This window comes from Odontesthes bonariensis, chromosome 3 (genome assembly GCF_027942865.1).
Source record: "Odontesthes bonariensis isolate fOdoBon6 chromosome 3, fOdoBon6.hap1, whole genome shotgun sequence".
Lineage (NCBI taxonomy): Eukaryota > Metazoa > Chordata > Actinopteri > Atheriniformes > Atherinopsidae > Odontesthes > Odontesthes bonariensis.
The window spans coordinates 21,101,140-21,125,415 of NC_134508.1; the positions used below are offsets into that span (position 1 = coordinate 21,101,140).

Sequence of the window (24,276 nt, forward strand, 5' to 3'; positions counted from 1 at the left end):
ACATTATTTGGCCTTGTCAAAATATGTAAACATCTGATTGGCTAAAATTGTGTCAATCATTTTTTATAGGAGTTTCATTTCCGTTTGTGCTTGACTAGATTGGTCGTAGTGGAAACAATAAGAAACTTGACACTTTGATAATAAAAGCGTCAAATCATTGTAAGATTAAATATAGAGGTGCTTCTATAGACCGTTTAGAGTTATATTGTAATCAAAAAACATTACCGGATAATTATTTGCCATTCTTTTGCTTTTGTTCGCAATCAAAATACGTTCCGCTTCGCTTGTTGTCCTGCGGATGGATTGCACTGACACCCAGGAAGACGAGTCCAGCAACTGTAAGCAAATTTAAGTTCAAGAGTTCGAGGCTCACTACATATGGTACGCCAAAAACTTATAAAATAATTGGTGTTGGTTCTTGATGAACAAACACCAACGACGGAAGAGTTTGAGTTCAGGGTTCAGCTCAGCGTCAAAGGAAAACACGCATGTTAGATAACATTTCATCTGATAGTTGACAAAATGTCGGAGTCTCCTGACAGCCGCACTAAAACGCTCAACTTCAATATCGGGGTGCTCGGGCATGTTGACAGCGGGAAGACTTCGCTCGCCAGATCGCTGAGCAGCACAGCCTCGACGGCTGCTTTCGACAAGAACCCGCAGTCCCGCGAGCGAGGGATCACGCTGGACCTCGGCTTCTCCTCCTTCACGGTGGATTTTCCTGATCACCTGCGGGACAATGGAGGACCGCAGCCATATGACAGCCTTCAGTTCACCCTGGTGGACTGTCCCGGGCACGCTTCTCTGATTCGGACCATCATCGGAGGTAATTTCTGATGTTTAGGACGCGGTGGGTAGATCTGGTCGGACCATACGACACAACTATAAGACGTTGATTTCAACTCAACAGGATACCTGCACAGGTGACCGAACGGGTCTACCGGGCACATGCCAAGGAGCTTTAGGAGTCAGGGGCCTCAATAGTGTCATTATAAAACTATAATCCTATCTATCTCAAAAAGAAAGACAAAAAAATTCCAAAAAAGCGACATGGGGGTGCTATTATTAACGATATGGATGTAAAAGGTGACCAAAATTATACAAAAACAACTATAACGTGACACGAGATTATTTAAGAGACTCGCTTGCAAAATGCGGTCATATTACGACACAAAATTGGTGGACACGCAATGAACCTGTGTGCAACAGCCAATGAAACGAAGTGTTCTGCAGGCATACACCTCAGGGAATGTGACTGGAGAAGCAGGGCTCATCCACTATATTCAAAACTGGTGGTTTACTCCTCGACCCTTAGCCAAAGTACCAAACCGAAAGTTGCGTGTGCCTGAATGATAAATGAAGAGCATTTATCTTATCATCATCTAAATGAATGAATCAGAGCTCAACAAACTGGAGTAAAGACTCAACTCGGATTTGTATATTAATGGCAGGGTACAAAACATAAAATATTAAAGATTTTATTCACCAAACAAGGTCCTTTAACAGGACTCGCAACCTCTGTTGACTTGGCTCTCCTCAACTACAACCTCACTGTGCTCAAACTCGAATAGTTTATCCAGCAGGGGGCGCAATGTGTCTGCAACAAGCCTGGTTGCAGGAAACGTCATGATTTGTTGGGAATATTAAGGGGAAACAGCTGGATTGCTGCTGTAGTTTTGGGCAAACAAGTCGGGATGTTCACTGAGAGTGACTCCCTGTAACAACCATTTTCTAATATAATGTGTCATATAGCCTAAATGTCATGGAAACGCACCCCAAAAGCTCTGACTATTTTAACTCTGAAGTGTTCAGCACAAACAAGTAGGCTAGATTGCCGTAGATGCGATTGTGTTTTTGAGGCACATCGAACACTGAACACTGTACTGTGTGTCTAACACAGTAAACCGAGGCTGTGAGTCACTGGGGTGGCACATGCTGAAGATTAGGGAGGAAGAAAAGAGTGTAGATTGGGTATGTATTAAACTTCCCCTCCAGTCCCAAATGGGGAGCACACAGGAAAGAGAGGGGAGCCAAATAAAAGGAGAGAAAAGTGTGGAGCACAGGAAAGAGAGACTGCCAAAGTCAGGAAAAGAAAAGAGTGAAAGGGAAGACAACCAAGTGAGCTGCAGCTCCAGTTTCAACCCTCTAGCCCTTTACTCTTTCTTTGCTTTGGTGCACCCCTCCTCCCCTAATTTCTCTTCTTGTTCTACTGTTATTTTTGGGTGTCTGCGTGCATTCCTGTTTGCATTGCTGTTGTCAGCTTCATGCTCATAATTCTTAGCATCTTTTCATAGATCTGTTTCTCCGTAAAGAACAGGAACGCTGAAACGTCTTTAACAAGAAAGCGGTATTGTTCCGCTTCGGCTCACAGCCTCTCTCACACCTCTGTATTATCCGCCTTCTCCAGGTGCCCAAATCATTGACCTGATGATACTGGTGGTGGATGTGGTGAAAGGCGTGCAGACTCAGACTGCAGAGTGTCTGCTAATAGGAGAGCTGACGTGCCCTCGCATGGTGGTCGTCCTGAATAAGATCGACCTACTGCCTCCCAACAAGAGACAAAGTGCCATCGAGAAAATGACCAAAAGACTGCACAAAACACTGGAGAGCACCAGGTCTACATTTATAGATTAAACAATTCATTGGGAGATGAGTGGAGGTTGTGGCTTTGAAATGTAAATATTGATAGATAATTTGGTACGGGCATCGCTTGCACCTTCATTCGGTCAGAATCTGCCCCATTCTGTTTTAGTTGGTGTGATACCTGAATCAGTCTGTCAGGCCCATTTATTTCCTTTCCTCTGTGTTGATTGAAAATGCCTCAACATCACATCATGAAACCTTCCCAATATGACTGTTTTTCTGCTGGCCAGATTCAAGGAATGTCCAGTGATTGCTGTGGCAGCGAAGCCTGGGGGCCCAGAGGCCTCTGACACGGAGGAGCCACAGGGAGTGCCACAGCTAATAGAGGTAAAATATGGAAACAGACTGGTCCCCCATAGTTGGGACTGATTAAGCTCAAAGCTGTGTGTGAGTTCTCATGTATAAACAAGTGTGGGTAGTCAGTTAACATTGTACACAGCGTGTAAAGATGTTTGGGTTAGGGTTGTTGTTTAGGCAACAGAAGTGGTTGTGGGGAGTAGTTGTGGATCTAATTAATACCTGAATGTACGTCGCAGTCTCTATGAGGCTGCTATTCCATCGCAGCAGTTGCTGTATGTATTTATGCTTCCTTTTCTATCCAGCTTTTGAAGAAGCAGACATACCTCCCTAAAAGAGACCCCAAAGGTGACCTCCTCATGGCTGTGGATCACTGCTTCTCCATCCGTGGACAGGGAACAGTGATGACCGGGACCATCCTGCAGGGGTCGCTGGCCATTAACGATACTGTGGAAATTCCAGTGCTGAAGGTATGTTCCAAGAAATGGGTGAGGATTTAGATTTACAAGCAGGTTAACGTTATAGAGTTTTGGAAGTTCAGAAGTTGAGTTGGCGGTGGAGAGACAGAGGAGCGGACGATCATCTTGGTTCAGAGGATGTGTCAGTTTAGTGTGAGGGAAGGATGAAGGACCTGGTGGGTGGACTGGAGACACAGAAGTTGGGTAATTTGGACCAGATGCAGACTTTGGGCCAGCTCTGCAGGATTGTCTGCAGTACTCAGGTTCACCTCTTGGTGGCAGCAGATGGCTAATTTCACTCGTCCAAGAGCCACAATCTGGCTGAGGAAGGTGGAGATTTTTGTCAGCGCAAAAGACAACAAAAACCAGATTGTCAAGCATATAGTCTACACCTTGCTGTGTCAGTTGCATATAGACAGCTTCTCAGATAAATAGTCCTCTATAAAATGACAGTTTATGCACCTGTAATTTTTAACATTTAAAAAAGTATACATTTTAAAGAGACAAAAAAAGCACACAATCTTTTTTCCTTTTTTTTTATCACTAATTTCTATTAACTAAACATATATTAAAAATCAGATTTTCACCTCTTAAATTGACTTTGCTGAAAAAAAATGAAGTCTAATAGTTACAGTTGTGTCTCTAGGACGGAGGTCAGTTTGGTTTGTTTGTTTGCCTCTTAGCAGGATTACGCTAAATTTTTGATCTGCATTAGAGTTTTACCAGAATTTGGGAACGCCCCAATTTATAAGAAACCGACTTTTGATGTCGGTATGAGTCTGGCTCTCGATCCGAGTTTTTCATCCAACCTCGGCGAAGGTATGCAGGCACAGATTGCTTTTGTTTGCACTTTACTCCGACATTTTTAAAGCTTGTGTCAATGAAAATCTAGAATCTGGTTTGTTAACTGTCCTTATCCATGTGTTTGTGCAGGGTAAAGCAATATTTTGCAAACCAGCTCTGAATGGTTAAGCTGGAAGTTGTTAATGTTTCCGAACCTATTTGCTTACAGACGTGCATATTTTTCCTTAAATATGTTTGAAGGTCCAATTTAAACTCTTTTTTTTTTTTCTTTGCAAAAAGATAACTTTATCGTCTCTGAACTATTGGCAGCTGAGTCCCCATATACCCTCTCTTGTTTCTGAAATTGTATAACTTTCTGTTATCTGCTATCTGTTATTCGGTCTATGATCAGATTTATGTTAGAAAAGTATGTTGTTTGTGGGAGAGTGTGTTTTTAGCTGTGTTATTTATTGAATCTGTACGCTCGCTGACATCAGGTGACCAAGAAAATAAAGTCGGTGCAGATGTTTCGGAAGCCAGTGTCTGGGGCCATGCAGGGGGATCGTGTGGGTGTGTGCGTGACACAGTTCGACCCCAAACTGTTGGAGCGCGGTGTGGTGTGCACTCCAGGGTCCCTGCGCACCCTCTTTGGAGCTGTCATCTCTGTGCGGAAGATCGGCTACTTCAAGGGCTCTCTTGCCACCCGTGCCAAGTTCCACATCACAGTGGGCCACGAGACGGTCATGGCGAGGGTGACCTTCTTCGGCCTGCCCCCATCCGACACTGCACCAACTCAGTCGGAGCCGTGCTCGCTGGAGACAGCCTTTAACTTTGACAGAGAGTATTTCTATCAGGACGAATACGTGACTGGTCAAGGAGAAGGGAGTCCGGGGCCGGACCCTGACCAATGGGCCTTATTGGAGTTCGATCGTCCCGTCACATGTCCAGCACTCTGTCTGGTAATCGGCTCCAAGCTGGACACGGACATTCACGCCAACGCATGTCGGCTGGCCTTCCAAGGGCGCCTTCTACAGGGTTTTGAGGATAAAAGCTACGCTGAGACTGCTCTGCCCCATCTGCGCATCTACAAGACCAAACACAAGGAGGGACAGGTGGAGAGGGTGAGTGGATGTCCAGCAGTGTGCCTGTTGTATGAAACGATCTGTCCTGCGATTCTCGGCCTTACCTTTGAGCGTTGCTGCCTCTCTCTGCCCCTCACTATCACCCTGTGCTCTTTTTTTTTTTTTTTTCTGGCTCTAGTTCTTTGGATGTTTCTCATTGCTGGTGGCACTGGAGCGTGGCTCTCAGACAGAGCCCCTATTGTATATTCATAAACAGACACGTACACACAAACAATCATGCATATGCAGCCCTGGTGAGCAGCGTTAGAGGCATGGGTGGCACGCATGCCTTAGCATGTGCTGTGACAGAGGTGTGCGTGGGTGGCCGCCTGACGCCAGTCACCAGTTCTGTCTAGCTGTCAGAGGCTGGCGCTGTTTGGACACACCTGAGTAACACAGGAATATCCACATAACTGCGAGTTTCTCTCCATTCTGTCTGAGCAACTTTATCTTTTATTGCCGTTTCTCTCCGTCATACTTTCTGTCTCGATTTTCATTCTTGTGTCTTTGCTTTTTCATTCTGTCCTAAATCCTGCGCTCCGGTGAATTCGGAGTCAGAGCTCATTCAGAACTGTGATTGTTTTCTAATTCACTTGAGTTTGAGAGTATCTCAGGGTTAACACCCATCGATTGGATGTTGTCTTAATTTGCGTGCATACTGCAGATGTTGATGATGACGGCTCTTGTCATTCCGGGTGTTACAGTTTGGCCTCTCTGTGTGGACCCTTGTGCAGGGTCACACTGAGTTCAGGGGTCAAGTTTGTGAACTAGTTTCCTGCTTTAGCACCTCAGGCTGTTGACAGCACCACTCACTTACTCAGGAGTAGAACAGCGAGTGCGTGAGGTCAGATGGTGGTCATGTGGCGTTACATTTGTCGCTCATCCCATCTCCCAGCAAGAGGCGGTTATGTTTCAAGACTGAAGAATTCCCTTTTGCAGAAAGAGCACATTACTGTCATTGTTGAGATATGACAACCTCGTCCAGTCACAATTCATATGGTCTGTCAGACGTATACAGTCCCTGTATGTTGGCTTTTTTTTTTTTTTTTTTTTTTGTCTTTATCAGCAGATCAGTCACGCTTGAGGGACACCAGGGTCAAATGTTCAGGAATGAATGAGGGTTAGGCTGAGGAGAGAAGAAGAGCTAGCGGTGGGGGTGAGCTGGAGACAGAGCGGTGCCCTCCTGTTATCAGATTAGTAGCGGGTTAGATCGACTTAGTGATGGATGATAAGCAAGAAATACAAATATACCATAAAATATGCAGAACGGTGATAGAGAAAGTGCGAGACAGCCAGGCGGGAAGCCTCAAAGAATGTGGCCGATGGCAAACAGTGCAGTTGATTAGGGCTGTCATTATGACAGAATGAAATCGCTGCAAGGCACAAGAGCAACACACCAGAGGAACATGCAGACATTATCACACAATTTAGCACTTACTTCTAATAAAGTTTGTGACATTTTGGGACTCGTTGCAGTTCACAAGACTCCTTCTTTCTGTCTTGTGCTCAGGTGACTGATGATTACACCGTGATTGGCCGCAGCTTGTTCAAGAAAGAGACCAACCTGCAGCTCTTCGTGGGGCTAAAGGTCACACTGTCGACAGGTGAGGGTGGTGTCATCGAGGGCGGGTTCGGACAGAGCGGGAAATTCAAGATTCGCGTACAAGGTAAGGCTTCACAGCGGCATCAGTCTAATCAGCCTTAAAACTCGAGTTAGATAAGGGCTGCACAAAAACACATTGATCATCGGCGCACACATGGAGGGCTCACACTCGCGCTCTCCTTGAGCTTTGGGGCTTGGCAGACAGTTTTCAGGATGTGGTAAGAGCGGCGGGCCCTGACATCCCGAGCCACATTCCCAGGATTCCTCTGGGGATTGCCTGTGTTCCGGTGGAAGTCTGATCAGTGTTTATTTTACCTTCTGTTGCTCAAAACCCACGACTCCACACTGGGGGGGGAAGAGAAAACAAAAACATTTTAGAAAGAGAACCTCACCTACATCCTCTTCACTGCCTTGTTCCTGCATACTCAAATGTCTCAGATATACTGACCCGCTCATAATCCGGCACGAACATAATGCAGACATTCAGGGGCGTCTCAGTCAGAGTGTCACCATAGGTTAAGGTGTATTGGCACACTGCTGTGCTTCCTCCCAGTTGCTTTACTTTCTCTTGAATGTTCAATGTGCCATTTCTCATAAGACACGTCCCAAAGGTGAAGCGGATGAATGAAAGTGCGTCTGCCTTTATGTAGACTTAACAGACAAACGCCTTCTCTTACTCAGCTGCCTCTACTGGCTTTATTTGTAGAGATGCTGCTTGTGGCTTCATTTTCTTGTAATTTGACAGGTGTCTTGTTCATGTTGTCAATTTTGCTTGAAAAAACTAGAAAAGGCTAAAGACCCCCGTTGAAATCTTTGGGTTTTTGCTTTCACCGAGTGCAGCCCTCATCAGGTCACCCCACGTTCTGAGTGGGATTCAGGTTTGGGTTTCTGGCTGATTCACAGCACCGAGGTTTTCTTGGACGAAGCCGCTCCTCAGCTGCTTATTATTTATGTATATTTGGGTCATCGTTGTTCTGAACGACGCATTTCCTCTCCATCTTCAGCTTTCTACCAGATACACGAAAGTTTTGCACCAAAAACTTCCCCGGCCGCACGTGTATTGATCCAGTAATAGACTCTCTGTTTATGTCTTCTTTTCTAAGGAAGCGGGATCTGCCACCGCGTGCTCCTCTGCACATGCACTGCAATCCTATGCCGCTTTTCTCTTGATATTCAAGCCCCGAAGAACTGTGAAATGCATCGGTCACTGGCCTCCTCTGCTGTAATAATGCAGAATTGATTCACTCACATTACTATGTTACAGTTTTTCAATGACTATGGGAGGAGAGGAGGATTATCACTCTTAATCAAATGATCTGCTCTAAGCAGAGAAAACAAAGTGATTAGTAAACCAAAGCCAATTTGTAGCCGTATTGCTCGATGAATGTTCACTTTGAGCTAAATAAACTTCAGACTAGAAAGCAACAAGTAACACGTCAAACTGCCCTTGTTATAAGATGTGGATGTGCACATGTACAGCATGTGCAACAAGTGGATTTACATCAGCGGAAAGAGGTGCACTGGTGTGTGTCAGCACTGTCACAACAAATTTTCAAGTACACCAGGTTGTCTGTAGACGTCACACACGGTCTCATAATGACATTTGCATCAGACGGGCCCCACTGGAGCCTCGCGGACGCTCATATTTTAACTCTCCCATTACCCCTTTTATCTGTGCAGTTTTGGTTTTGTTATGCACAGGAACATGCAGAAAGAAATGCATTTGCGGACCAACGTGTAAAACGGCGATGCTCATGTGCCGCTTGAACTCAAGCGATTTGCTGTTTGCCTGTGAGCGTGTTTTGTGGTGGAAAACGAACATTTTCAGCTGATCGTAGATAAGGGGTTGAGATTTCTGGCTGCGCTGCAACCATAACAGCCCTCACCCTGGCATAACGATAACAAGAAGAATGCTGGCGCCGTCGTGTATGAGGTCAGACAGCCAGCATGAAAAGCAATGAACCCAAAGCATTTCATCAACTTCATCAACTTTATTATATAGCCTTTTAACACAGCCGTAGCTGAAACAAAGTGCTGTACAACACAAAATAAAACAAGGCTTAAAACACAAGAACAATGTAAAAACAACAATAAACAACAACAATATTAAAATAATAAAAACAATAAAACAATACTAGAAACAGAGTCTCATGCTGGGTTAAAAGCCAGGGAATAAAAATGGGTCTTAAGACGGGTTTTAAAAATGGGCAGTGAAGGGGCCTGTCTAATGTGAAACGGGAGGTCGTTCCACAGTTTTGGACCGGCAGTGGAAAAGGCTCTGTCTCCTCTGAGCTTCCGCTTGGCCCTCGGTACCTCCAGGAGCAGCTGATCAGCTGACCTGAGGCATCGGGCAGGAGCACACGGATGGAGCAGCTCAGAGAGGTAAGGCGGGGCGAGTCCATTTAAAGATTTAAAAACAAATAAAAGAATCTTAAAATGGACTCTAAAATGCACAGGCAGCCAGTGGAGGGAGGCTAAAATGGGAGTGATGTGCTCCCTCTTAGGTGTTCCAGTTAGGAGGCGAGCGGCAGCGTTTTGGACCAACTGGAGACGTGTGAGGGAGGACTGGCTGACTCCAAGATAAAGTGCATTGCAGTAATCCAGCCGTGATGTGATGAAGGCGTGGATTACTGTCTCAAAGTGCGTGCGTGCGAGGAAGGGCTGCCTGAGATAAAAAAAGCTGGACTTCACTACTGCACAAATTTGCCGGTCCAATTTAAAATCACTGTCCATCTTAAAGGATAAGACCGGTTTTTTGACATTGGGCCCTTGATTTCACATTATAACATGTTGTTCTACTCACCCCTGCTTGTTGTTGGTCATTTGGAGCTGTTCCTAAGATATTCGCGAGGCGTCTGGCTGCTCTCTTGAGATATTCGGCCATGAAACGGCTTCCTATGGGCAAGCTTATACAGGCACAAACTATGCTGTTTATAATTTATTAATTACTCTACACTAGCACTGATAACGTGGAGGTGCGTCGCTTACTTAAAAAAATCCGGGTTACTAATTTTGAATTTTAGCCGAATGAATAAATAGGCAGCAGGTCTGTGGGCTGTCTGTGGCAGTAGCACGACGAGGACGTCAGTAACACCCACTTTACGACAAAAATTCAAAATTATAGTAACCCGGATTTTTTTAAGTAAGCGACGCACCTCCTCGTTATCAGTGCTAGTGTAGAGTAATTAATAAATTATAAACAGCATAGTTTGTGCCTGTATAAGCTTGCCCATAGGAAACCGTTTAATGGCCGAATATCTCAAGAGAGCAGCCAGACGCCTCTCGAATATCTTCGGAACAGCTCCAAATGTTCAACAACAAGCAGGGGTGAGTAGAACATCATGTTATAATGTGAAATCAAGGGCCCAATGTCAAAAAACCGGTCTTATCCTTTAAAACCCAAGTTTGTAACTGTTGGCTTCCTGTATTGCACCAAGGGGCCCAAGTCAACAGGAGGGGATTCACAGGAGCCACTGGGACCAAACACCATCACTTCTGTCTTCTTCTCGTTAAATTTTAAAAAGTTTAAGGACATTTCTTACCTTCCGTGTGCAAAATTGGAAGCAAATCAGCCACCAGCTCTGTCCTCGAATCACACAGGGAAACGAGAAGGGGAGATGTGATGGGGAAGAAGTTTCAGTGTGTGACAGAGAGAGATGCAGGACAGAAAGAAAAGTGATGGTTGTGAGTCTGAACAGGAAGCTGAGACGCATTATTTGAGTCAGGAGTCAGGACTCAAGCAGTGGCCATAAGGCAGAGACTCCAGGAATAACCCGGATGTGCTTTTCAGTTACACGAGGAGGCTAAAAGCATCAGTTGAATCTTGATTTCAGCACACTGAACCGGCTCCAGTACTGATAAATCAACTATTACACACTGTAACAGAGAAGGAAAGATCCATATCATGCAGCAGATACGCTTACACTGATTAAGTCGACCTAAGTCCTGCACAGGATAGTACAGAATGTGATTGAGATTTATCACATACATCTGCATCGTTGGTTGTGTTTCTTTAATAACAGATAATCAACTTCTTCACTTGACCTACATGTTGATCTTTTCCTCAGAGGGTCTTCGCCCAGAGACCAAGCAGTTGTTAACGTCCTCCTCAAAGAAGAAAGGGAAGAGTGGGAACAAAGGTGCACCAGCAAGTGAAGAGGAGCCCAAAGCAGACTCCCAGCCTGTTGGCATTCACTTGCATTTTAAGCGATATGTCTTTGATCCTCATAAAAAGATGGTTCAGTCTTGACCTCCGCTGCACACTTTTCTGACTTCCGCTACGTTGGAGCGTTGGCCCCAGAGAGAGGACCGCTTCAGAGGTCTCATAGAGGTCAGGTCACCAACAGCCCTGGATACGAAGGCTGTGTTAACTTTCATTGCCTTTTTTTTTTTTTTTTTTCTTTGGGAGGGGAATGGAGACAGTCTGCTTAAATGCAATGATTGTGGAATGTTGAACGCATGTGAAACAATGAGTGTTTTATCTCCATTTAAGGAGCAGGACGTAATCCCGTTTTCTCCATCTCAAGGGTGAAAGCTGCCCTGCTGTTTCCACTTCATTTATGTGGTTTATCGTTCAAAATCTGGACTTTTGCTCTTCTTAGGAGATAAGATCTGAATGGATTCTTCTGACGAGCAACAAACTTTTTTTTTTTTTTTTTTTTTCCCACCATGTTTCGAATTCCCGATTGACAGAAACATATTAGCAAAAAATCTGACAGCTCACCGTGTTCCTGATTGGAATTCTATGGCTCCTGCTTTATCAGATGATTATTGATTTAAATTTTTTATGAGTTGTTTGCTAGGTTTGAAATGGACACTGATCTTTCTTCTGAGAAAGATAAACAAAAAAAAAACAAACTCAAACTTCTGCCTTGACCCTTAACGTGGGTGTGGCGACTGTTATTGTCCGTGAGGCATGAAGTAAGCAGTGCAATAAAGTTACATTTACAGATAAACTGAGAAAACAGTGCAACGTTAGCTGTGGCCACGCTAGCATGTTTTTTCATAATGACCACAACAGAATTTACACCTCAAATACACAGTTAAGTCAAATGATTTAGCTGTTATCCCTACTGTGCCTGCTGTATCTTAGTAGCTAAGTATCATCATGTGATTTTCTGTCCTGCTTTTTTCCAGAATCTGTACTGTGCACAATCCTTGTAATTAATAACAATAAGAAATGTTCCCCGTCATGTAGCAAACAGTTGATTTGTGTTGCTAAAACATTTTCAACACCAAGATGTCAGTTACCGATGTGGTGATTTAAGCATTAAAGATGATATTGGCGTGTCATTGGTGTTACCCGATTAGGATTTTGTGCGTCACCATCGTATAATTATTATTTTTTTTTACACTGTTAAATGTAAATAAAATAGTTTTACATGAAAGTTTAAGAAGTTTTTTCTAATCTTACCATGTAAAAATAGTTTGAGTTTTATTAATTTAAACGAATATTTAGTTATTTATTTCTTTGTTTCAAATAGCAGAAATGAGTGAGAAGAGTCCATTTAAATCGCTGCAAAGGAAGAGAGAGGCAACCGAGTGAAGAAAAATTTAACAGAAACTGTAATCTGACCAAAGCCAGTCATGCCAACTTGTCCTCCTGAGAACCTTTAGATCTGAACCAAAAAAACCAAAACAAAGCAGAGACATCGTGCTGTCTGCATTTTTGCAGCTCAGTACACAGAAACACTTCTGTACTGGGAAAACTTATTTTTTATATGAAAGGCTGTGAAGTTACAGGCCGGTTATGGGATCTGACGGGACTGGTCTGTAGGAACCCTAACCCGGGATCTTTTCCATAACCCAGCAGGTAAGCGTATTGTGTAGAAAATATAATACAATTGAAAGTTCAAATATGAGTTTACTGGATGAATAATGTCAGCATGCAGCAACTGAAATTGAAATTACCGTTGCTGTCGTTGCCACGAGAACGAGGCAGCGCAGCATCTCCACAGAAAAGAAAAGAAATCCACAACAATAAAGAATAATAACCAATGAATAGCACAGTTAAAACAATTAACGGAACTCTGAGCTGTTCAGGTTATGTAATGTGGAAAGGAAACTTAACTGGTGAGTAAAAATGCAACTTGGACCTGTGATTTACACCTCTGCCACATCTCCAACCTCCTTATTAGAGTGAGAACTTTGGGGGTTCTTCTGTTTGCAAAAAGGAAGTATTGACAACTATGTGACATAAACACAGATCCATATAAAACCCACAGTTTTACAATCTTAATTATTCAACTATCACATTTCATGATGTCGGACAACGCTCGTAATGCAATAGTGCATATGTGCATATATTAATACTGACATCAGCACGTGGCCAAAAAAGAGTTTTGCCATATCAGATTTTGCATCCCTGAATGAAATCGATCAGATTTCCTGCAGAAATCGACTTAAAGAAGCAATAAATGAAGTTTACTGCTGTTTAAAAAAAAAAACTATTTGTGAATAGTTACGCTGTACAATATTGTACTCACGACAAATGTTCCAACTTAATGTGGGTTTTAACTGTAAATGATCCACGTTTGAAGGATTTCTAAAAGGAAAATCATACAACAATGATGGAAAAATAGTCACTTCTCTGTGAGTATTATTGTGCACATGCCTCCATCAGGTGTTGTGGGGAGGGGCAGTGAGTGTGCAGAACACTCTGTATGTGGCAGATGATGTCAGCAAACTGTCCCTGCGAACAGCGACTCTATCTGAGCCGGAATCTGTGGAAATTGGAGAGCGAGGAGGAGGGAGGAGCAGCAGGAGCATGAGGGGACACTGGAAGGATTGTTTCTCTGAGTGACAGTCCTTTTAGTCTTATCTCCCCCTCGTTCTTCTTATAGAAAAACCAGACTGGGGGAAAAAAAAAATAAAAAAATCAGTTGCTTTTCACTCCTTGTGTCTTTTCTGTTTCGATTTCTTGCTGCAGCCCTTTTTTCACTCTCCATCCATTCTTTTATGGAAACCCTTTCGTCTGTCTATCATTACAATAGTGGAATTTATATTTTAACATCTTAGTCAGTGGTGCTGTGTAATCAATTGGAAAGGCGTGTGACGATATTTTTTCAAACTCACTGGTTGGTGTTCATGTTTGTCAGGGCCATATTTAACAGTTTCATTATATGCATGTAGTTAAAATGTAAAAACAAATCATATTAACAGCAAACCATTGTTCTGTCTTGCATCACAACATTCAATATTCAGAAAATAATGATGCTGTAACCGAAGATGACTGCTTTCATCTCATTTTGATAAAGATCCTCTTTAGTTTGACTGATACAGACACAAGAGAGAGTGCATTGCATTTGTGTCACGATATTTTAAAATGAATACCAACCCTAACACTGAGAGACACAACGGTGCCATATTGGACTGGGTGAGGTGGTTTGTATGGATTCTGGGATCTACTTTTAGACGGTGATCTTGGCCGGAGAAGAACACTCAGCAAGGCTGTGGGACAGCAGCTCTCACCTCAGGATACGGAACACTGATCACACCTTCTTTCTACGACAAATGCCCCATTTTGACCCGCATACGTGGCCCCATATTTATTGACTACAATTTCCCAAAAGACAACCCCCCTCCCTGCCCTTCCTTTGAAGAGATAAGACACAGCCTTGATGGTTTTCTCTTCAATAAGCCTATCCTTTTTGTTGTTGACCTCCAGGTCAACCAGGAGTCGAGGGTCACTGTCTGCGCTCCCAAATGTTTATAGATGGGAAATAGTGACTGATGGACAAAGATAACGGGCATAGAAAGTAACAGAGGGAAGAGGCCTGTGGCGGCTGGGTTATTGACAAGCCAGAGGAGGAGCACAGGAGAAAAGTGGTTCAGGGCAGGGGAGCTTAAAAAGACTAATTAGCACCCATTTGACTGATAAATGGATGCAACATTAATTAACATTTTAACCAGTGGGGCAATGGTTATACTGTTAACATCCTCTCTTTTGCTCAGATACATTATTACAGTCTTGTAATTGTTTGACAGCCCTTTTTCTACCCTAATGTCTCACATTTATCCTTCAAGTGTTGGCTTTACCACACAAAACCTATTAAAGTCACTGCTTTAACAGACAGCAGTGATATTTATTTATTTTTTTGATGAGGGAAGACAACCCAACCGTATTAATGAGCACAGACTCAGATAGAATCACCCTCAGCCCCCTCACTCCTCTCAACCCTTGCAAGCAAATATAATTAGCTATGATTAAAACGGGCATTGTTTAATTAATACCTCAGCACCCTCTTTCAGGCGACTTTTCCATTTCCGGTGGGGCTTATCTCCAATCCTCCCATCAGCTGCATAAGTCTGTCAGGGTGTTTTGTTCTTGACAAATGGCTTTGGAAATTATGGACATGAGAGTAAGCCTGCATATTCCACCTACATGAAATTATGTGGTTGAGTGTTTTCAATAATATTGAGTTTCTAAATGATCATTTTATGATCTTAGAATGTGGTTTAAACAACAACAAAAAAACAAACATTTCTTGCTCCATTACAGGGAGCAGTCAAATATTGTGGTGTTCGAATAAATTACAAGGTTTCACAGTGTTAGTTATAATAGTTTCTTTCTGTGTGAACTTCAGTATAAACTCTGTTATTATTATTAAAATATTATATTATATTAATGAAGAAACTTTGTTGATCATATTTTTTTATTTTTTTATTTTTTCATCAACCAATCACGATTATTGTAAATCAAAATGCACAAAGTTCACAAATAACACCAAATATTTGATATTTAGAAATATTTAAACTACAATATCATTGTGAATTAATACTCTTATTTAATACTCTTCAGTCTAAACAGGAGAAATTAGTTTATGATGTTTTGGTAAAAGAGTATTATGAAATCATTTTCTCGAAGAAGACCAGTGAGTATCTTTATGATTCTGGTAAAATCGGGATCAGCTACTCCTGCCCCAGTTAAAGATAACGTTTTTGTGTTAATATGTTGATAAAGCAGACATTTTATGCAGCTGATCAGGAGGAGTTCAACACACATACTGAAATAGACAAGTTATCCACACATTCAGAAGTATATGGCTTGGCCGAATTACATAACATACATTTTCAAGATTTACCCCCCCCCCCCCCCCAAAAAAAAAAAAAAACACTAATACCAGCTGCTTACCCAAACACATTGAGTGCTTATAACTCAAATACTAAGTACGTATGTACTTTAAGAAGTTAGTTCTGCTTGTAGTTACTTTGTTGTTGTTACTGTTGACATTTTATCATATCAGCCAATGCATTTTTTCCAAATAAAAAAAAAAAGAAAATCCAGACTGTTCTGTGTCTCTTCCGCTCCTCTTAGCAGGCAGACAGTTCTTAGCTCACTCTCACTTTATTTTGAATCCGTTGGTGAGAAGGACAAGAGCTATCGTGGTGAAACACATACTGTGTACGAGTGATCATAGATATTTTTTTCAGCTGTGAAGAACTTCACTTCAGATTTGAAGAAGCACCTCCAGGCTTTGCAAAGCTCAACAGCACCAGGGATGTCACCTATGCAACAGCTACAAAACAACAAGCGCCAGCTTTCAACTTGTCTAAAGCTGCTGTGGTGAAGGAGATGCTGAGTTGCCATCTTCCATAACAAATGATGCCCACAACTTTTTAAACTATGTACCTGAATGCATGAAGTTGTGTTTTTTCTTTTGTAAACATAATGTTGATGAAGGTGACATTGGGCCTGTGATTCGTCTTGTTTGTCTGCAGAGCTTCAAATTATATACGATAGAAAAGGATATGTAATGTTTTCTGACTTTTTAACCAAAGTGCACAAGGGATTGTAAAGGGGAATCCCAAAAAAGTACTTCAATGGGTTATTTCTTAGAGAAAGGAATGTAATAATGCAACTAATAATTTTTTTAAGGATTTTTGTTCAATACTTCTATTGGCCTTAAAAGTATGGGGATGACGTAGAGCAAAGGGCCAGAGCTCTAACTCAAACCCAGGCCAGTTGCATCAAGGAGCTTTGGCTTCTGTAAAAGCTTTCATTTCTGGTCTTTCCGGCCATTATGCATATTTCTGAACCAGTCTCTGACAATTCATCTCAGGAAGCTTATAGAAAATAAAATATTTTATTGTTGTGGACAAGCTTCTTTGCTTTGTCGCAGTGAAACCAAGAATAGTTCGAGAGGAGCTTGTATGGCTGACTTGTGACCACAGAGTTTTAGATCTTGTGTGTGATTGAAGTCTTCAAATGCGCTAATTAGCTTTAGAAAGGACCAGAATTCATGCAATCAGCTCACAAAAATTCCTCAATTTTCTTCAGCATATTAAAGAGGCCCTTTAGCTGGTTTGTCTGCAAAACTGTTTTACAGCATAAGCAGTACACCATAATGAAAAAAAAAATCCTTTAAACCCACCATTGTTCTCCTATCATCACTCAGTTGTTTGCATATCTCTTCCTCTCTCATTTACACAGAAAAAAAACATGCAAATTAGTGCTGGCACCTAAATAAAGAAACGTATTGATGTACTGTTTCCATACTATCGTGCACACACGTATACACACAACAGAAACAACAGTGTGTTTTCAGCAGTGCTGTCATCCTCCCATCTCCTTCCTCTTCACCTCGGAATGAAGGGACGATCAGTGAAAAGCAGTGGCTGACGGCTGAAGAATAACAGTCGATCATTAGGGAGCTGAGCTCAGCAGAGTCCAGTCATCCAGGTCAGAGGCCACCAGCAGTATCACCTTGAAAAATGTCAGCCAGTCTTCTGTGCAGCCATCGATGTAACGTTGTCAACCTTTATACATACACAGGGGTGAGGAACGCAAAGAAAAACACCTGAAGTTGTGACACAGAGGCTGAGTGGAGGAGCAAAAACAGAGGAAGCTGACATGATGGAGGAAGGAGGAATTCATTTGTCAAGCTTCATCCTCCGTACACGAGCGCTCATCACAGTGCCTCCCTGCTTTTTCATTGGTGCAAGTATTGTCACATATAGAACAACTAACGGTAACAGCTTCAGCACCTCAGCATATAAAGAAAGCCATATGTTTGAAATAAGCTGTGATTTTGTCTCTTTATTTGCATGATACCTAGAGGAAATCATTTTTCTCACATTGACTTGAGGATAGAATTGGATACATTTTAGAAAAAGGTCATATAGACTGAAACGATAAAGTGGCAATATTTTATGCCCAAAGGTCAACTAAATGTTCTGCTGATATTCTTTTCTGATCATCATTCAGCACCACGACACAGGAGCAGGAGAGACTGACCGATCGTTACAAAGTCGTCATGCTGTGTAAAATAAAAACTCAAGTAAAGGTTTTGAAAATCGCATAAACCAATATTTCATTCACAATAGAATATATGATTTATGTCAAGCGTTGAAAGAGGAGACAACCAGCACATGTGGTGGAACAGGGTTGGACTGTTGTGTGTGGCTTCACTGTGCTGTGAATGATATTAATAATATTATAATATTTGTATTATTACGTTGTACACAATGTCCTAACTTTTTTAGAACTGGGCTTGTAATTATTGGTATATCATGGCTTTCCACCTATTCCATTCATAGAGAAAGTTTCCATACGTTCATCATATAAGTCTGAACAGACATATATGTCAAGTGCAGCTTGCCTACAGAGGTATTGACTTATACTCACTTTTTGATCAGTGAATCATACATACATGAAATCATCAGTTGTAGCTAGACATGGGGAATATTTCTAATTTTTGCATAGAAATTATTTGAATGATCATCACGGTCCTACTCTACCATTTCTCCCACTGCAGATATGCCATAACCCTTTAAACATCATGCTCAGAGTACAAAGGTGTTTATTATCTTTTCAAAGTTAGCATAACAGCTGTGTTAAGAGGCACACTGTCAATCTGAGACAACAAGAAATGAACAAATTCATACTTTGTTTATAAACTGATTTCCACGTGTCTTATGTTTAAGCTCTCAATTGTTGCGTTGCCATTCAAGTATTTTTTTAGCACTAGTTATTTGTGTCTTGTTTCCAGTAAACAAGCACTGCCCTGTTTATTAAGGCCATGCATAATGCTGTCTATTCCACTACCTTCTGATACAGCACATCAGTCTCACATCAGTTCATGAAGCTATCACGAAATGTAAACTATTGATTGGTGTCTTAGAAGACAATTTTCTCCTTTCATTTATGTACATGAACACAAAAATAACTAAACATAGGAATACAGTCAGATGACATTTCCTTGTAATGTCACAAAGAAAGGGTTTCAGAGTTTTAAATGGCAAAAGGTGCCTTAAAAGCGTCTTGTCACAATGTCTCTTGCAGGTTAGGATTATTTTCTTGTGAAGCCCGGTAGAAAAGTCCCACTGATATGAAATATTTTGATAACCCGGATGTCATGAAAAGCATCAGTACAAATACAGTGACATTTGTGCATTTGTTTTGTTCAGAAACACCTCAAAATGTTTTTCTTCACATTTGCATGGCAGTTTGAGGGAAATAAAGCTAATGACAAAGACTAGCAACAGCATCGATTTCCTACAGTTCAGACAACTACTGCTATACTTTTCCTACTAATTTACATTTATTTTCTCCATTTTTTGTCAGTTTTAGTTTTTCCTGTTTTTATGAGTGATTGTTTCACGAACGTATTAAGTGTAATAACTCATGGCTGACACTCACTATCCAGCTTAACTATTGTAAAATGATAGGATTTTGGTTTCGGATACCGTGTAGACACAAAAATGTTTTCAATAATCATGTTAAGCTAACACAGTAATGCATTTGAAGGAAAGGCCTGAAGCTGTTCCCTTTCTAGCATTTTGTTACTGCTGAGTGGACTTCATGCTGCAGGGAGGAGGGTTCAGAAATGAGGGGTCCAGCAGTGAAATTGAGCTGATGGGGTCATGTGATGTGTAGGGTCATGTGAAAAGTCACTTACACTCTGGATAACCTTGTAAAAGATGTCAAAGACATGTCAACTATTCTTGGACCTTCATGCTTGTTTTACAGTCAAATGAAATGTCTTCAGGGAGCCTTGGGGAGTCCATTTGACCTTCTACAACCCAGAGGTAGATGTTATGCTGAGATTAGTCAACAAACAAAAGAGTCCTAAACAGAAAAAAAACACAGTTCTAACTTATTCCTCATGTGCCACACAACTCATGTTGCTAGGTTTTTGGTATTCACTGAACTGAAAATCTTTTTAGAAACAGTGGAGAAATGCATTAGAGTAGTGCTTACATTCAAATGTTCATGGCCTCACATTAAAGAAGATAAATGGGTTTGGATTTTGAATGACAGAATCCTTGAACTTTGACTATTTTCACAAAAAAAAGTTATAAACAGCCGAAAAAAATGTTGCTATCTTTTCTGAGGCAACAGCAGTCACCTTTCAATGGCTGCATGATGAGGATTCTTTATTAGCAGGTTAAAGGCAGGGTAGGGGATCTTTTTCTGGAACATTTTTTTACATATTGCTTGAAATACTCTTCACACCCCCATTGCAACCAATTAATTAAAAGTTTTGACACAAATATGAAAAGTTTTAGTGGCCTCTAGAACGTACAATCTAGGAAAAACAGTATCCAATCATTGTGAACGGACTGTTCACAATGATTGGATACTGATGCCGTCTATCAAACTGCAATCTGCTCTTCCCTCCCCCTCCTTCCCCCTGTACGCGTACCCTGCTCCGTGAACGAATTACGCGTCCAGAAGCTTGGCAGGAAGCTAAACTAGAGCCAGCTTGGCTAGCACCTAGCATTATTAAACGTATAGTTATCATATACTAAATACTAAATACTAAATACGGCAACGATCGATGCTTGCTGTCAGAACAGCGCTCGTGCACCTTCGTGCTCGTGCACCTTCGTGCTCGTGCACGTTCATGTATTCTAGAGGCGTGGCTTCGGGGGGAAAGTGAAGAAAAGGGTTGGGACTTTTTACCTGTGTATTTTCAAAATGCAGCTTCGCTGGACTCAAAATCCAGGATCTCCTACCCTACCTTTAAGTAGATAAAAAAAGAGATATATTCATTTGACTCAAATTAAGATTTTAAGTGAAAGGGAGTCCAGTGGCGTTTACTCCAAAATTAGCATTTTAAAATGTTTTATTCCTTTAAATGCAGGCCAGCTGTCTTGTAAATAGGTAACATTTGTTGGTCTTGTCTCTGAGTGTCAGAGCCTCCATGTGAAATGTTATCATTGTTAAATGTGTTCCTCTCAAGAAAACCCGAAACGCAGCACACTCAATGAAAAGTAGCCTGTGTACCCAGGTGTTGTTTTCCTGAACATCTGGACAGTGAGAGTGAAGTAGGGGGCATGCAGTTGTTTGAATTTCTGCCTTTTATGCAAACAGATAGCATCAGACATCTGACCTTTAAATATTAAGTGTGGCACACTGTAAAAATGTGTGTGTGACGTTTACATCAGAGCCCATTAGAGCTGGGGTCAATAAAGGCCGTTAAACACTGCAATATCATCTGAACGACTGAACGGTTTCCTATTGAACACGGTAATGGGTGTTGATATGAAAGTGTATGATATTTGAAAAGAAAACTGTCTCAATTGATCACAGAGTTGTTGCACGAGCCTTTTTTCAATTTCTTGCTACGCGTACAGTTTGGCATTTCATAAGTTCAAGTTGCCATGGTGACTGCCCTGCCAAAAAAAACCTAAAATGGTGTTTGAAATATATTAATCAGAAGAAAGTAGTGGAAAATAGGGACTGAGATGCAGGAGTGCGATGCGGCTAGAGCTTTTGTTAATTTTTTTAAGTTATTCTTTCAGCTGGATTTGAATGAGGGATTTTGGCACAACAGAAAACCATGAAATAAATTTAAAAAAGCTTGAGGTCCTGGGCATCTCAACTAAAACTCATTCAGCGGTTCTTTATCGAATAATTAACTAACATAGCATATTAAACCAAAAAAAAAAAGCGCCTCTCTAAATGACTTCCTTTTTTAATCTAAAATAGGGTTATCAGATGTAGAAATGCTTGTTGTGCCTCGAGGCCTGCAGTGTGTGTGATGTAATGGGCTGGTGTGTATACGGAAACAATCTTGGGCTGACAGTCACTGTATAAGCTCAGGCTCTGGTTCTGTCTGAGACCCGTCTGAAAGCTCGGCACTGTCCTGTTGGCACAAACACTAGCTGATGGGGCTTTTAAAGGAGCCCAGTGAGTGACGGAGGTTTAGAGGAGATCTGACACTGCTGCCTGTGGTGCTGCTGTTTATATATGTATGTAAGCCCGCCATCCAAAAACCGTGTTTATGAAAACAGCGGCTCGCTGCCCATCAGATAAGAGCTCTGTGGCAGGGACAAGGACAGTTCCTCAGAGAGAAGAAAGTGGAGACAGAGAGACAGACAGAGAGAAAAAGAAAAGAGCAACAGACACACATAGAAATAGAACGTTTAAAAACAGGTCGAGGAGCTGGGGATTCATCTGTCACGGATGTAGTCCCAAATAACCCAAATTTAGAAGATTCTCTCTTTATCTCTTATTGTTCATTATCCATTCCATTAGTCCCGTCCTCTCCTTCCACGTGTTTTCCCAAACTGTAGAAATAGTTGAAAGTAGTTTTTCTTCTCACTAATCCTTTCTTGTGTTTAATTTGATTTCTTCCCACTGTTATGCCCCTTCGGTTGTCTTCCTCCTTAATTAGTTGGTATCCCTCTGGTTTACCAGGCTGAGGGTGTTGACATGCACACAGCACAGCCCTAACTACTGACATCATATACACAAATTTTTGTTTGTTTCGTTCTCTTTTTTTCTGTTTCTTTCTAGGGGTTGAAATAGTCATTTTTGTGACCGTTGCTTTAGTTTTTGCTGCAAACTGTGGCAGCTGTCCATTGTTCTATGTTGGTTCTCAGAGCCACTTGAATACTCCAAATCTGAAGCTTGAGTTTCAAAACTTAATCACATTTTAACTACTGATTTTATCTGATTTTATCTATTGTTCTTATTTCTTTCTTTACTGTAAAGCACTTTGAATCACCTTGTTGTTGAATTGTGCTATACAAATAAACTTGCCTTGCCTATAATACTGCCATATAAGATGTTGGAAATTAAGTTCACCTTTATTTTAGTGTACAGAATATGTTGGGCAGGATATGCCAGAGCTTTTAGTTTTTGTATGATTCTGTACAATCGCACACTCGCACTTGTGCTCGAAGTTTATTTCACTTGTCCTTGATCGTTTTAGTTATATCAAAGTCGGAGGGGGGGGGGGCTGTTTCTCAAAGTTCACATTTCAAAAATTTTAATTGTTTTATGCAGCTTTCATTTATTTTTCTAATAATCCCCTGAGGCAGCTGAAAGACTGTTTACTGTCTTTGATTCGCAGTCCCGTAGCTTTCACTCCAAGCGTTAATTAACCTTCAAATGGAGAAATTACGGTTGGCACACCAGTGCGTACACGTTCTACGACCACACAAGCACACACGCTCACAATCGACAATGGAGGGGAGTTTTTCCACTGCTTTTCATCTGAGATCTCCCTCCATGCTTCTTTCACACATACCAGACAACATGCGAGTCGACATTTATTCTCTTTCTTCCTCCTCCTCGTTTCTTTTGTGCACCAAAGTCTAACTCAATCTCAGCCTTCGGATTCTTTGAACTTCTGTCGGAGCTAAAATAACATTACAGGTTCAAAGACAACAGCTATCTGTTTCCTGCTCAGAACCAGCTAATCTCTGAGCGTTTCACTCTGTTTGTGTCTCTCTTCAGCTTCTCTGTCTTATATGTCATCCTTTTAGGCTTTTTGTTCACTCCTTACATAGCTGGTAAAACATTCTATTATTTTGATATAGGCTCTCATTAGCTGTTCAGTTTAATTAAATAAGCTCATTCATATGAAAATGGGAAGCTGATAGTGATTTCCTTCCCTGGCAACTATCGCTAACCTTGCAAAGCTACTCTTAATTAGAAACCAGTGATTGACGTTGAGCATACACTAAACTAACTTCTACACACCTGCATACATAAGCATTTTGTGATACAGCAAGATACACCTCTGACTTGTGTGATAGAGTGGAAAAACTTAGATTATATCAGTATTTGATAAGACCACATTGGTTTTATCCAAGTATTTCTGTGAACTCTTCACACTTCTTCAGTGTCTTCTGTCTCTTCACATGTTCCAGAGTGGCTCAATCAAACTAAGATCAGGTCTCTGTGAGGGTCAGACCATCTGTCTCAGTGTCTCTGTTTTGGTCATTGATAATGCTGCAGAATTAAAAACTTTTGTACCACACTGTATACTATTTGCTCTCACCCTTTCAATCATTCGTTTTCTTTTCACGTCGCATCTTGTCAGACCTCTGATGAATTAATTCATGCAATGTTTACTGTCCTGAAAAGATTCCCATCAGGCCTTTCTCGCCTCTGCTTTTCTTTTATCCGCCGTCC

The 24,276-nt window shown here is 41.5% G+C and overlaps 1 protein-coding gene across 1 annotated transcript; it reads left to right on the top strand.

The window, feature by feature from the left end:
* The first annotated feature begins 308 nt into the window (after positions 1-308).
* eefsec (eukaryotic elongation factor, selenocysteine-tRNA-specific) lies at positions 309-12,292 on the top strand. Its single transcript, XM_075460936.1, has 7 exons — positions 309-826; positions 2,408-2,615; positions 2,874-2,970; positions 3,246-3,410; positions 4,679-5,302; positions 6,813-6,969; positions 10,973-12,292. The coding sequence occupies exons 1-7, from the start codon at positions 523-525 to the stop codon at positions 11,152-11,154; spliced, it is 1,737 nt and encodes a 578-aa protein (XP_075317051.1). The 5' UTR covers positions 309-522; the 3' UTR covers positions 11,155-12,292.
* The last annotated feature ends 11,984 nt before the right edge of the window (positions 12,293-24,276 follow it).

Bases quoted from the DNA above. Each gene is read 5' to 3' on its own strand.
- eefsec (XM_075460936.1), top strand. From the start codon at position 523: ATGTCGGAGTCTCCTGACAGCCGCACTAAAACGCTCAACTTCAATATC. The intron at 827-2,407 runs GTAATTTCTGAT...CGCCTTCTCCAG, and splicing joins GATTCGGACCATCATCGGAG to GTGCCCAAATCATTGACCTG. The intron at 2,971-3,245 runs GTAAAATATGGA...TTTTCTATCCAG, and splicing joins GAGTGCCACAGCTAATAGAG to CTTTTGAAGAAGCAGACATA.